Here is a 12,358-nt window from a genome sequence, read left to right as displayed (position 1 = left end):
AATGTTCTTATTCGTAAAATGCAAAAAATAAAATATCATTGTTTTTTTAACACAGATTTTTGGTACTGAATACATGGATATTGAGTATTGTCCGTCTTTATGGATTCAATAAATTAAATATTGATGGTTTTGTCTGTATTTCAGCCTGCTAAAGCGCGGAAGAAGAGGCGGAAAAAATACAAGAACGTAAGTACAAACTAAGGGCCGATCCTTAAACCTGTCCACTCTTTGTTCTCTATAGAAATATATGTATTTTATGAAATGATTGGACACATTGATACATGTACACAATGTATGATTGTTTAGATGGAGAACCCCCTGGACCATGTGTTCAGCACGTACCAGGTTAACATCATGCAGTCGTGTGACCAGTGCAACTCCTATATCGGGGGCATGGAGAAAGTCTACATGTGCAGCTGTGAGTACCACACAGACAAACACACACATTCTGACAACTCTCACACTCTAGTAACAACTAATATATGTGTATAAATATATATTTTTAAAAATGCACCTTTATTTAACCAGGTAGGGCAGTTAAGAACAAGTTCTCATTTACAACTGATCTGGCCAAGATAAAGCAAAGCAGTGCGACAAAAACAACAGAGTTACACATAACAAACGTACATTAAATATCACAAAAGAAAAATATATGCACAGTGTGTGCAAATGTAGAAGAGTAGGGAGGTAAGGCAATAAATAGGCCATAGAGACTAAATAATTACAATTTAGCATTAACACTGGAGTGATAGATGTGCAGATGATGTGCAAATAACAAGGATAACAGTCTCCAATGATTGATGTGAATGCTGATCATGCTTTAAACATACATAACGTGAAACATTAACATTATATTCTGGGTCGTCAAGGATACAAATGTTAATAGCCTCCCATTCTGGTTTTATTCTTCCAGATTGTAAGATGGTGTGCCACAAGAAGTGCCTCTGCAAAATTGTCACAGACTGCTGCACGTTTTGTGCCAAAAAGGTGGGCATTGACCTCACATATTTGTAAACGACATTGACATACTTCCATGGTTTAGGTGTGAATCTTAAATCTGTATTGGTCCCTAGGTTACTATTGACGAACATATCTGACTGTTGGTGTCTATCTGTGTGCAGAGTGACGAGGAGTCGGGAGGCCTGCACTTTGGGGTGCGCTTGTGTCACCTGACCAGTGAGGACAACCCCATTCCCATAGTGCTGGAGATGATGCTGGAGCATGTCGAGATGAACGGCCTGTTAACGGAGGGAATCTACCGCAAATCAGGCTCCGCCAACCGCATGAAGGAGCTCCACCAGCTAATGGAGACTGGTGAGGGCCAGCCCATAATATTATAAACAGTAAACCAGAGAGCTGCTAAGATCTTGATGGGTAACAGTTCATTTGAGGGGTGTACGGAAGACTTAACATTAAGCACCTACACAAGCACAAGAGTAGTTGTATTTTTCAAGTTTCATCGTGCCCATGTAGATCTTATTTATGACATAAGTATACCTCTTCATGTTCCCATTCCATGACCTGTCTAATGGTTGATGTTGTGTTGTGTGGCAGACCCCCACGCAGTGTGCCTGGAGAACTACCCCATCCACACAGTGACAGGGCTGATCAAACAGTGGCTGAGAAAGCTGCCTGACCCCCTCATGACCTTCACTCATTACAATGACTTCCTTCGGGCCGTGGGTGAGTCCTGTTATAGCTCTGCCTCTCTCTTCTCCATGATCAAGGGAGAGATTGCTACTCTTGTTCATTTTGGATTGTGTTATATAATATACGTCCACAAGGGGGAGTCCCTATATCAGCCCAGGTGGGTTATCTTCTCCTTGGTATGTTCTACTAATCTACAGGTAAATGCCAAAATAAAGAAAATACTTGAGTAAATGAGGGATACAATGTATATTGAAATTGGGTGTGATTCCTGAGTTAATTAAGCTATTAAAACATCCCATCATGCTTAAGGTCCAGCTGCCCATTTTTTTGGCTACCAAGGCTAGAGATCTCTGACTTTGAAAGAGGGGTCTCAAAGTAAGTTTAAAGGGTGTGTGTGTGTGTCTGTCACCAGATCTCAACCCAATTAAACACTTATGGGAGCGGCACCTGAGACAGTGTTATCCGCCACTCTTGACAAAATGACAAATTATGGAATTTCTCATGGAAGAATGGTGTCGCATTACAGTTCCAGACACTTGTAGAATCTATGCCAAGGCGCATTAAAGCAGTTCTGGCGGCTTGTGGTGGCTCAACGCCGTATTAAGACACTTGATGATGGTGTTTCCTTTATTTGGTCAGTTACATGTATTCCACTGAATGTTAAAATGTGTAATATTGTCGACTGTCATCAATCCCTACATTGTGGCGTTGTTGTTGATCCTAATTGTGTTTTCCTCATCTCTCTAGAACTTCCTGAAAAGCAAGAGCAGCTACATGCTATCTACAAAGTGTTGGAACAGCTCCCCACCGCATGCTTCAACACCTTGGAAAGACTTTTCTTCCATCTAGTCAAGTACATACTCTTCATGGCTGGGGCAATATTGCAGTGTGTATTGCTATATATAATATTCCACAAGTAATATTTTTCTCTCTTCCAGAGTGTCTAAAGATGAGTCTCACAACCGCATGTCTCCCAACTCCCTGGCCATCGTGTTTGCCCCCTGCATCCTCCGCTGCCCAGACAGCGCCGACCCACTCATGAGCATGAAGGACGTGGCCAAGACCACCACGTAAGTATCTCTCTGATCACCTCATAGACAGAAACCACTGTTACTTTGTGTATAAAACATTGTTTTATTTTTATCAATTCAGTTTAAATCAATTTAAATGTAAAAAATCCCACAATAAGATTTTGAGATTTTTTTTATCTCAACCCTAGTCTTTGCTGTTATTAAGTGAATATTTTGTTCAGGCAACTAGGTACGACCCCCACTGTACAGAAACCAATGCAGTGCCTTTACCACAATAGAGATTCTAACTAGCAGGTAATGTCTCTGTCCCAGGTGTGTGGAGATGTTGATCAACGAGCAAATCAGACGCTACAATGAGAAGTTGGAGGAGATCGAACAGCTGGAGCACGCTGAGGCTCTGGCCGTCAACCAGCTCAAACTCAAGAGACAGAACACGGTGAGGACTATTCTACATGGTCTGGTCTGTCTGGACACTACCAATGGTTGGGGCCAATTCAGGAAACAAACTGACATTTCTATTCCAATTTTCCTCAATGCTTCTCTATGTCGCTTTCTGAATTGACTGAATTGGAATGGAATTGATCCCAACACTGACACTTACCAGGTCCATAGACTCAGTAGACAGACCGACCATAGTCACCAACTATATTTACTACATACTGCAGGGCAGGGCTGTACTACGACACTCCTAGTCCAGTAAGGCTGCAGGTTTTTGAGTGTCAGTGTATTGTCCAATATCCACCATGGCTTACTGCTCATTGTTTTGTGGTTCTCCTTTTTTTTCTTCAGCTGCACTGGCATTTGCCCCTCAGGGTTTCTGCTCCTTACAAAGGAGTGGTGGTACGTATCCACGTTGCTCTGGTCCTCCTGGTAGCTAGATGCAGTTTGTCTTAACCAACCATCTGTGCATGACTTGTAGTAGTCGATGACCCGCCACCCATCCCTCTCTCCTCTTCATACTAATTGGTGGAATACAGTGGTAGACAGTGCTGCAGTGGTCTCCCAACTATGTTTCTGGAGAGCAACTGGGCAGGCTTTTGTTATAGCCCAGCAGTTACACACCTGGATCCAGGCAAAGACAATGATCAGTTGATTCTGTGCTAGGTGTGCTGTCAGTGCTAGGTGTGCTGTCAGTACTGCGAGAACAAAGGCCTGCATACCTACTACTAGTACCTTTAATAGTCTAGATGTTAGACCCCTGTTATACTGCATGTTGGTTTCAGCCCTCAGTATCTGTGATGTGAAGGTTCTTCAGAGTGACGGTGTGGGTGGATGTTGGTCTTTTCTACATGTGACTAGTTTGTGGTTTGACTAGTATTGGGTGACATTCATTCTTGATCATAGCCCGCTTGTGCTGTATGGAACACGTATGATTCCCCACTGTACAACCTCAGGATTGGATGGATGGTTTGTGGATTCTCCCTGTTAACCGGAACCAAGCCTTATAATTGACATGGGAATGAGTTGTCTTCTTGATGATGTCTCTTACTCCTGGAGTAAAATAACCATTGCTTTGATTTGCAGACTCAAGCTTCATTCAATAGTAAAATCGTTATAAGAACCCTCACTCCAGAAACTGACATGTTCCTACATGTTGTGTGGTTGAATAACAGTTTCATAGTGTCTGTTTATCCCTACTCATCATGACAAAACCGCATGCTTTCCTCTAGTTACCATAGCTCACTGGAATGACACAGGCATGATATTAATAAACACTATGCATGATGTTATACAGGCACCACCACCCCATCCTCTAAACCAGTGCGATATGGACTTGCTACTCGTTGAGGTGCCATGAGTAACTGTGTGTGTGTGTGTGTTCTCTCTCCTAGGTGCATGAGAAGAAGTGCTCTAACTTGACGATGGTCCCTGAGAAAGATGAGCCACTAGACTTTGACACGGAGGCTGAGAAAAACCTGATGGAGCGCATCAAGTCTATAAAACAAGAGAAGTAAGAACTGAACAGAGCCCCTGATTCACCACTAAATTCAGCAGATACACTACATGGTCAAAAGTATGTGGGAACCCCTTCAAATGAATGGATTCAGCTTTTTCATCCACACCCGTTGCTGACAGGTTTATAAAATCGAGCACACAGCTATGCAATCTCCATAGACAAACATTGGCAGTAGAATGGCCCATACTGAAGAGCTCAGTGACTTTCGATGTGGCATCGTCATAGGATGCCACATTTCCAACAAGTCAGTTAGTTCCAAAATGCCTCTAGAAGCATCATCAGCACAATAACTATTCGTCGGGATTCCATGTCCTAAGATCACCATGCGCAATGCCAAGCGTTGGCAAGAGTTGTGTAAAGATGGCCGTCATTGGAATCTGGAGTAACGGAAACGCCTTCTCTGGATACGCTTGTATCACACTCTGGCCGTCAGATGGACAGATCGGACAGATCTGGGTTTGGCGGATGTCATGAGAACACTACCTGCCCGAATGCATAGTGTAAAGTTTGGCGGAGGAGAAATAATGGTCTAGGGCTGTTTTTCACGGTTCGTGCTGGGCCCCTTAGTTCCAGTGAAGGGATATCTTAATGCTGCAGCATACAATGAGGGGTGAGTCTAGACTGTGGAAATCCACCACTAAGGACTCAAACTAAATAAAGCCATCTTTATTATTACGGCTGTAGAGGTTCACAAACTCAATACAAACTTGATAAAAACTCTGAAGGGGAGGTTCCCTTTCAGTCCTTTTATACTGCTACACTAACAAGTTATAAGCATGGTTGGTTCCTGTATTTGACTGATTTATTCCACTTCTCTTGTCCCAAGATAATGTTCTGGTCATACTGCTAATTTGCTTATCAGTGATAGTGTGGTTTCCTCCTTTGTGCAATCATCCAGTCACTGGCATGAACCCAACCAAGACAGGTTATTATAAAATCAGCATTGTGCTAATCTTACGATTATATACAAACAAGAACATTTCCATCACAGCCCTTTCTGTTTCAGCATGACAATGCCCCATGCACAAAGTGAGGTCCATACAGAAATGTCGAGATTCATTCAAACTGACATGTTCCTACATGTTGTGTGGTTGAATAACAGTTTCATAGTGTCTGTTTATCCCTACTCAACATGACAAAACCGCATGCTTTCCTCTAGTTACCATAGCTCACTGGAATGACACAGGCATGAGAGATTGTCGAGATTGGTGTGGAAGAACTTGACTGGTCTGCAGAGAGCCATGACCTCAACCACATTGAACACCTTTGGGATGAATTGGCACGCCTACTGCGAGCCAGGCCTAATTGCCCAACATCAGTGCCCGACCTCACTAATGCTCTTGGCTGAATGAAAGCAAGTCCCCGCAGCAATGTTCCAACATCTAGTGATAGCCATGAAGTGCTTTGAAAGGCTGGTCATGGCTCACATTAACACCATCATCCCAGAAACCCTAGACCACTCCAATTCGCATACTGCCCCAACAAAAGGAACACCTATGTGAGAATGCTATTTATTGACTACAGCTCAGCGTTGAGAGCACCAGCTGTTCCGGACGACCGTGTGATCACGCTCTCCGTAGCCAATGTGAGTAAGAACTTTAAGCAGGTCCACATTCACAAGGCCAGGCGGATTACCAGGACGTGTACTCCGAGCATGCGCTGACCAACTGGAAAGTGTCTTCACTGATATTTTCAACAGCTCCCTGTCTGTAATACCATAATGTTTCAAGCAGACCACCATAATCCCTGTGCCCAAGAACACCAAGGTAACCTGCCTAAATGTCTACCGACCCATAGCACTCATTTGTAGCCATGAAGTGCTTTGAAAGGCTGGTCATGGCTCATATCAACACCATTATCCCAGAAACCCTAGACTCACTCCAAATTGCATACTGCCCCAACAGATCCATAGATGGTGCAATCTCAATCTCAATTTTTTTTCTCCAAAAATAATATTTTTGTAGGCGAAAAACGTCCCGTTTGTTCATCCTGCTTGGCTGAGAAATAGACCGAAAAATACTTCAACTATAACGCCAAACTTTTTTCAAAATTTGCTCCATAATATCGACAGAAACATGGCAAACGTTGTTTAGGATCCATCCTCAAGGTGTTTTTAACATATGTATTCAATAATATATCCGTCGAGGCAGTTGGTTTCTCATAAGAAACGATTGGAAAAATGGCTACCTCAGTATTTTATGCAAGGTTTTCTCCGGGAGACACCATGCGACCACTCGCCCTATATGGTCTCTTGCAGCCATTCTCCAATGGAAATGCCTAAAAAGATATCACAATGCTGTAGACACCTTGGAGAAAACGTGGAAAACGTAAGCTGACTCCTAGCTCCTTCACAGCCATATAAGGAGTCATTGGCATGAGGCGGTTTCAAAAAATGCGGCACTTCCTGATTGGATTTTTATCTGGGTTTCGCCTGTAACATCAGTTCTGTGGCACTCATAGACAATATCCTTGCAGTTTTGGAAACGTCAGTGTTTTCTTTCCAAAGCTGTCAATTATATGCATAGTCGAGCATCTTTTCGTGACAAAATATCTTGTTTAAAACGGGAACGTTTTTTATCCAAAAATTAAGAGCGCCCCCTATATAGGTACAAATCTGTCGTTCTGCCCCTGAACAGGCAGTTAACCCACTGTTCCTAGGCCGTCATTGAAAATAAGAATTTGTTCTTAACTGACTTCCCTAGTTAAATAAAGGTTAAAAAAATATATTTAAAAAAATAAAATATCCAACTGGATAAACAGCCACCACTAACATTGAGTGGCTGCTGCCAACATACGGACTCAACTCCAGCCACTTTAATCATGGAAAAATGTATGTAAAAATGTATCACTAGCCACTTTAAACAATGCCACTTAATATAATGTTTACATACCCTACATTACTCATCTCATATGTATATACTGTACCCTATACCATCTACTGCATCTTGCCATCTTTATGTAATACATGTATCACTAGCCACTTTAAACAATGCCACTTTTGTTTGCATACCCTACATTACTCATCTCATATGTATATACTGTACTCTTTACCATCTACTGCATCTTGCCTATGCTGTTCTGTACCATCACTCATTCATATTTTTATGTACATATTCTTCATTCCTTTACACTTGTGTGTATAAGGTAGTTGTTGTAGTATTGTTAGGTTAGATTACTTGTTGGTTATTACTGCATTGTCGGAACTAGAAGCACAAGAATTTCGCTACACTCGCATTAACATCTGCTAACCATGTGTATGTGACAAATATATATATATATATTTTTTGGAAGGACCACCCATATCCAATGGTTATATTTTTTGCCTGTGATCCACCAACCAACCCGTGGTTACATTTGTGACCCCTCTGTTTTCTTTCTCTCCCTTCCCCCTCTTTCCCAGGGAGGACCTGGCCTGCAGACTGCCAGAACTGGAGCAACCTGGTTCTGACCAGGACAACCTGGACTCTGAGGCATCGCTGAGCTCGGAGAGCCTGTTGGGCGAGCGCTGCAACAACTTGGAGCCCGAAGGTCAGTATTAAAGGTATAGTCCCCCCCCCCCCCTTTCCTACCTATTCACACCTGTGGGTTTCTCATCGGCCTGCCTGGCCCCCTGTCTGTCCCTGCTGTCTCTGGTGCAGGTATGAACATGCTGGTGGTGCTGCATTTAAAGAGGTTGGCGGAGGTGCCGTCTGCTCTCTAGCAGGTTGGAGGCTCCCGGTTTACAAGCAACGTGTGTGTGTGTGTATTTTTGTATGTTTGCATGAGTGTCTGTGTGGCATGCAGAAACTTTTACCAGACTAACTGGTGGGGGTAGTAGAGGTCTGAGGGGGACTGATTTCTTCATACCGCTCCTGCTGCTTTTCATACCGTGCTCGTTCCCGCTGACTTCTTGTCTGACTCCCACCCACTCCTGCAAGAACTGGTCCCCAATCTGACGCAGTCCTGCAATGTTATTTTAGGTGAACTGTATGTGACACAGCTCGCTTTGCAGCCTCGGTCCCAGCAATCTTGCCACCATAGTCAAGATCAAAATCCGCAAAAATAGCCTAAGAAATAGGTTAAAATACCAGAGATTCTCACGTGGCCCATTATATTACGTTATCGGTATTATTGGGCTGTATCAGCCAATAGGGTAGACGTAGTTTGATAGAGTTGGCAAATTATAGGAGAGTGGACACTAGCTACTTTTAGCAACACTAGTATTTACACACTGGGGTTGCTGGGAATTCTTACAAATAAAGTAATAGTCCGCCGGCTGCCAGAAGTTAAAAACTGTTTTATCCCCGTGGATTGATGAGGAATTGAGAAGTTGTATGGTTGTGGGAGGAGGCAAAAGGAAGGGCAAATAGGTCTGGCTGCACAACCGATTGGCAAACGTACTGCAAATTGAGAAATCATGTGACTAAACTGAATAAAAAGAAGACCCTATACTATGAAATAAAGAATGGGAGTAAAAAGCTTTGGAGCACATTGAATTACATTCATTGAATCAGATGGATCATTCATCACAAAACCCACTGATATTGCCAATTACTTTAAGGATTTTTTCATTGGAAAGATTAGCGGATGGAAAATTGTGAGGATAATAGCGGACAATATTTCCACTCCTATTTGCCATATCTTCAATCTAAGCCTACTAGAAAGTGTGTGCCCTCAGGCCTGGAGGGAACCACAAGTAATTCCGCTTCCCAAGAATAGTAAAGCCCCCTTTACAGCTCAAATTGCCAACCAATCAGTCTGTTTACCAACCCGTAGTAAACTTTTGGAAGTTGTGTTTGACCAGATACAATGCTATTTTACTGTAAACAAATTGACAACACTTTCAGCACGCTTATTGGGAAGGAAATTCAAACACAGCAATCACACAAATTACTGATTATCGGCTGAAAGAAATTGATGATAAAACGTTTGTGGGAGCTGTTTTATTAGACTTCAGTGCGGCTTTTGACATTATCTATCATAGCCTGCTGATGGAAAACTTGTGTTATGGCTTTACACCCCCTGCGATATTGTGGATAGAGATTTAGCTGTCTAATAGAACACAGAGGATGTTCTTTAATGGAAGCCTATCCAACAAAATCCAGGTAGAATCAGGAATTCCCCAGGGCAGCTGTCTAGGCACCTGACTTTTTTCCCCACTTTACTAATGACATGCCACTGTCCTGGAGTAAAGCCAGTGTGTTCATGTATGCAAATGACTGAACACTATACACGCCAGCTACTACAGTGAGAGGAATCACTGCAACACTTAACAAAGAGCTGCAATTGGTTTCAGAATGGGTGGAATAAGTTAGTCCTAAATATTTCAATAACTAAAAGCATTGTATTTGGGACAAATCATTCACTAAACCCTAAACCTCGACTTAATCTTGAAATAATGTGGAAATTGAGCAAGTTGAGGTGACTAAACTGCTTGGAGTAACCCTAGATTGTAAACTGTCATGGTCAAAGTATGTTGATACAACAGTAGCTAAAATGGGGAGAAGTCTGTCCATAATAAAGCACTGCTCTGCCTTTTTAACAACACTATCAACAAGGCAGGCTCTAGTTTGTTGCACCTGGACTACTGTTCAGTTGTGTGGTCAGTTGCCATAGAGGCAACTGACCACACAATTAAAATTGGCTCAGAACAGGGCTGCACGGCTGGCCCTTCTATGTACACGGAGAACTAACATTAATAATATGCATGTAAGTCTCTCATGGGTCAAAGTAGAGGAGTGATTGACTTCATCACTATTTGTTTTTGTAAGAAGTGTTGACATGCTGTATCCACCAAGGTGTCTGTTTTTAAACTACTAACACAGCTCGGACACCCATGCATACCCCACAAGACATGCCACCGAAGGTCTCTTCACAATCCAAGTCAATAACAGACTATGGGAGGTGCACAGTACTGCATAGAGCCATGGCTACATGGAACTCTATTCTACCTCATGTAACTGCATGCAGTAGAATCAGATAATTTTTTAAAATGGAACCGTGGGGATTGTGAAGAGACAGACACACGTACACGACAGGCACGCTACACACGTACACATGGATTTGGTATTGTAGATAAGAGTGCGTTCGAGAAGTATTCAGACCCCTGGACTTTTTCCACAATAGATTTTTTCCCCCCTCATCAATCTACACTACACCATAAAGATGAAGCAAGAACAGATTTTTAGACTTTTTATTTATTTAGTTATTTTTACAAAAAATATCACATTTACATAAGTATTCAGACCCTTTACTCACTACTTTGTTGAAGCACCTTTGGCAGCGATTACAGCCTTGAGTCTTCTTGGGTATCATGCTACAAGCTTGGCACACCTGTATTTGGGGAGTTTCTCCCATTCTTCTCTGCAGATCCTCAAGTTCTGTCATGTTGGATGGGGAGCGTCGCTGCACAGCTATTTTCAGGTCTCTCCAGAGATGTTCGATCGGGTTCAAGTCCGTGCTCTGGCTGTGCCACTCAAGGAACAGAGACTTGTCCCGAAGCCACTCCTGCGTTGTCTTGCCTACCACTGAAAAACATCCCCACAGCATGAAGCTGCCACCATGCTTAGGGGTGGTGCCTGGTTTCCTCTAGACGTGGCATTTGGCATTCAGAGTTAAATCTTGGTTTCATCAGACTAGAGAATCTTGTTTATCATGGTCCTTTAGGTGCCTTTTGGCAAACTCCAAGCGAGCTGTCATGTGCCTTTTACTGAGGAGTGGCTTCCGTCTGGCCACTCTACCATAAAGGCCGTATTGATGGAGTGCTGCAGAGATGGTTGTCCTTCTGGAAGGTTCACCCATCTCCACAGAGGAACTCTGGAGCTCTGTCAGAGTGGCCATCGGGTTCTTGGTCAGCTCCCTGACCAAGGCCCTTCTCCCCCAATTGCTCACTTTGGCTGGGCGGCTAGCTCTAGGAAGAGTCTTGGTGGTTCCAAACTTCTTCCATTTAAGAATGATGGAGGCTATTGTGTTCTTGGGGACCATCAATGCTGTAGACATTTTTTGGTACCCTTCCCCAGATCTGTGCCTCGACAAAATCCTGTCTTGGAGCTCTATGCACAGTTCCTTCGACCTCATGGCTTGGTTTCTGCTCTGACACACTGCCAACTGTGGGACCTTATATAGACAGGTGTGTGCCTTTCCAAATCAGGCCCAATCAATTGAATTTACCACAGGTGGACTCCAATGAAGTTGTAGAAACATCTGAAGGAGGATCAATGGAAACACGACGCACCTGAGCTCAATTTCAAGTCTCATAGCAAAGGGTCTGAATATTTATGTAAATCAAGTATGGTGAGGGAAATTTTAAAAAATAAACATTTTAGAATAAGGCTGTAACAAAATGTGGAAAAGTCAAGAGGTCTGTATACTTTCCGAATGCTCTGTATGTGATAGAGTAGTGGCCTGAGGGAACATACTTAATATGATGTTATGTAATATTTATGTAATATAGTATATAACTGCCTTAATGTTGCTGGACCCCAGGAAGTGTAATGGGGATCCTTAATAAATATTATTCAATTTGAACTTACTCTGTCGATAGTCTTGTAGGCTTGACCCTAATGCAGGGGGGAATGTGAGGAAAAAAACATCTAATGGAACATATAATTAACCAGAATTTATTAACATGGGTCTGTTGTAGACATATGGAGTTCCTCAGCGAGGTCAGTTCCTCTCTGCTTACTTCATGTCAAGTCCCCCACAAGTTCTTGCTTTTTTTTGTGCAAGTGTGGCGCACTTG

General features: G+C 42.8%; 1 protein-coding gene across 11 annotated transcripts in view; it reads left to right on the top strand.

The window, feature by feature from the left end:
* LOC109889163 (unconventional myosin-IXb) overlaps positions 1 to 12,358 on the top strand; it is a 112,200-nt gene that overhangs the window by 97,789 nt on the left and 2,053 nt on the right. For 5 of the 11 annotated variants that reach the window (XM_031822561.1, XM_031822559.1, XM_020480383.2 and 2 more), the window contains 11 exons: positions 145 to 186; positions 307 to 418; positions 914 to 987; positions 1,122 to 1,314; positions 1,555 to 1,683; positions 2,398 to 2,503; positions 2,589 to 2,720; positions 2,994 to 3,117; positions 3,471 to 3,521; positions 4,514 to 4,632; positions 8,039 to 8,166. In XM_031822561.1, coding sequence (XP_031678421.1) covers positions 145 to 186; positions 307 to 418; positions 914 to 987; positions 1,122 to 1,314; positions 1,555 to 1,683; positions 2,398 to 2,503; positions 2,589 to 2,720; positions 2,994 to 3,117; positions 3,471 to 3,521; positions 4,514 to 4,632; positions 8,039 to 8,166 — 1,210 coding nt within the window. Of the gene's footprint in view, positions 1 to 144; positions 187 to 306; positions 419 to 913; positions 988 to 1,121; positions 1,315 to 1,554; positions 1,684 to 2,397; positions 2,504 to 2,588; positions 2,721 to 2,993; positions 3,118 to 3,470; positions 3,522 to 4,513; positions 4,633 to 8,038; positions 8,180 to 8,276; positions 8,369 to 12,358 lie in introns of all 11 variants that reach the window. The other 6 variants (XM_031822562.1, XM_031822563.1, XM_031822566.1 and 3 more) reach the window with 6 other exon arrangements.

Source organism: Oncorhynchus kisutch, linkage group LG4 (genome assembly GCF_002021735.2).
Source record: "Oncorhynchus kisutch isolate 150728-3 linkage group LG4, Okis_V2, whole genome shotgun sequence".
NCBI lineage: Eukaryota > Metazoa > Chordata > Actinopteri > Salmoniformes > Salmonidae > Oncorhynchus > Oncorhynchus kisutch.
This window is presented reverse-complemented; position numbering and strand designations above follow the sequence as displayed.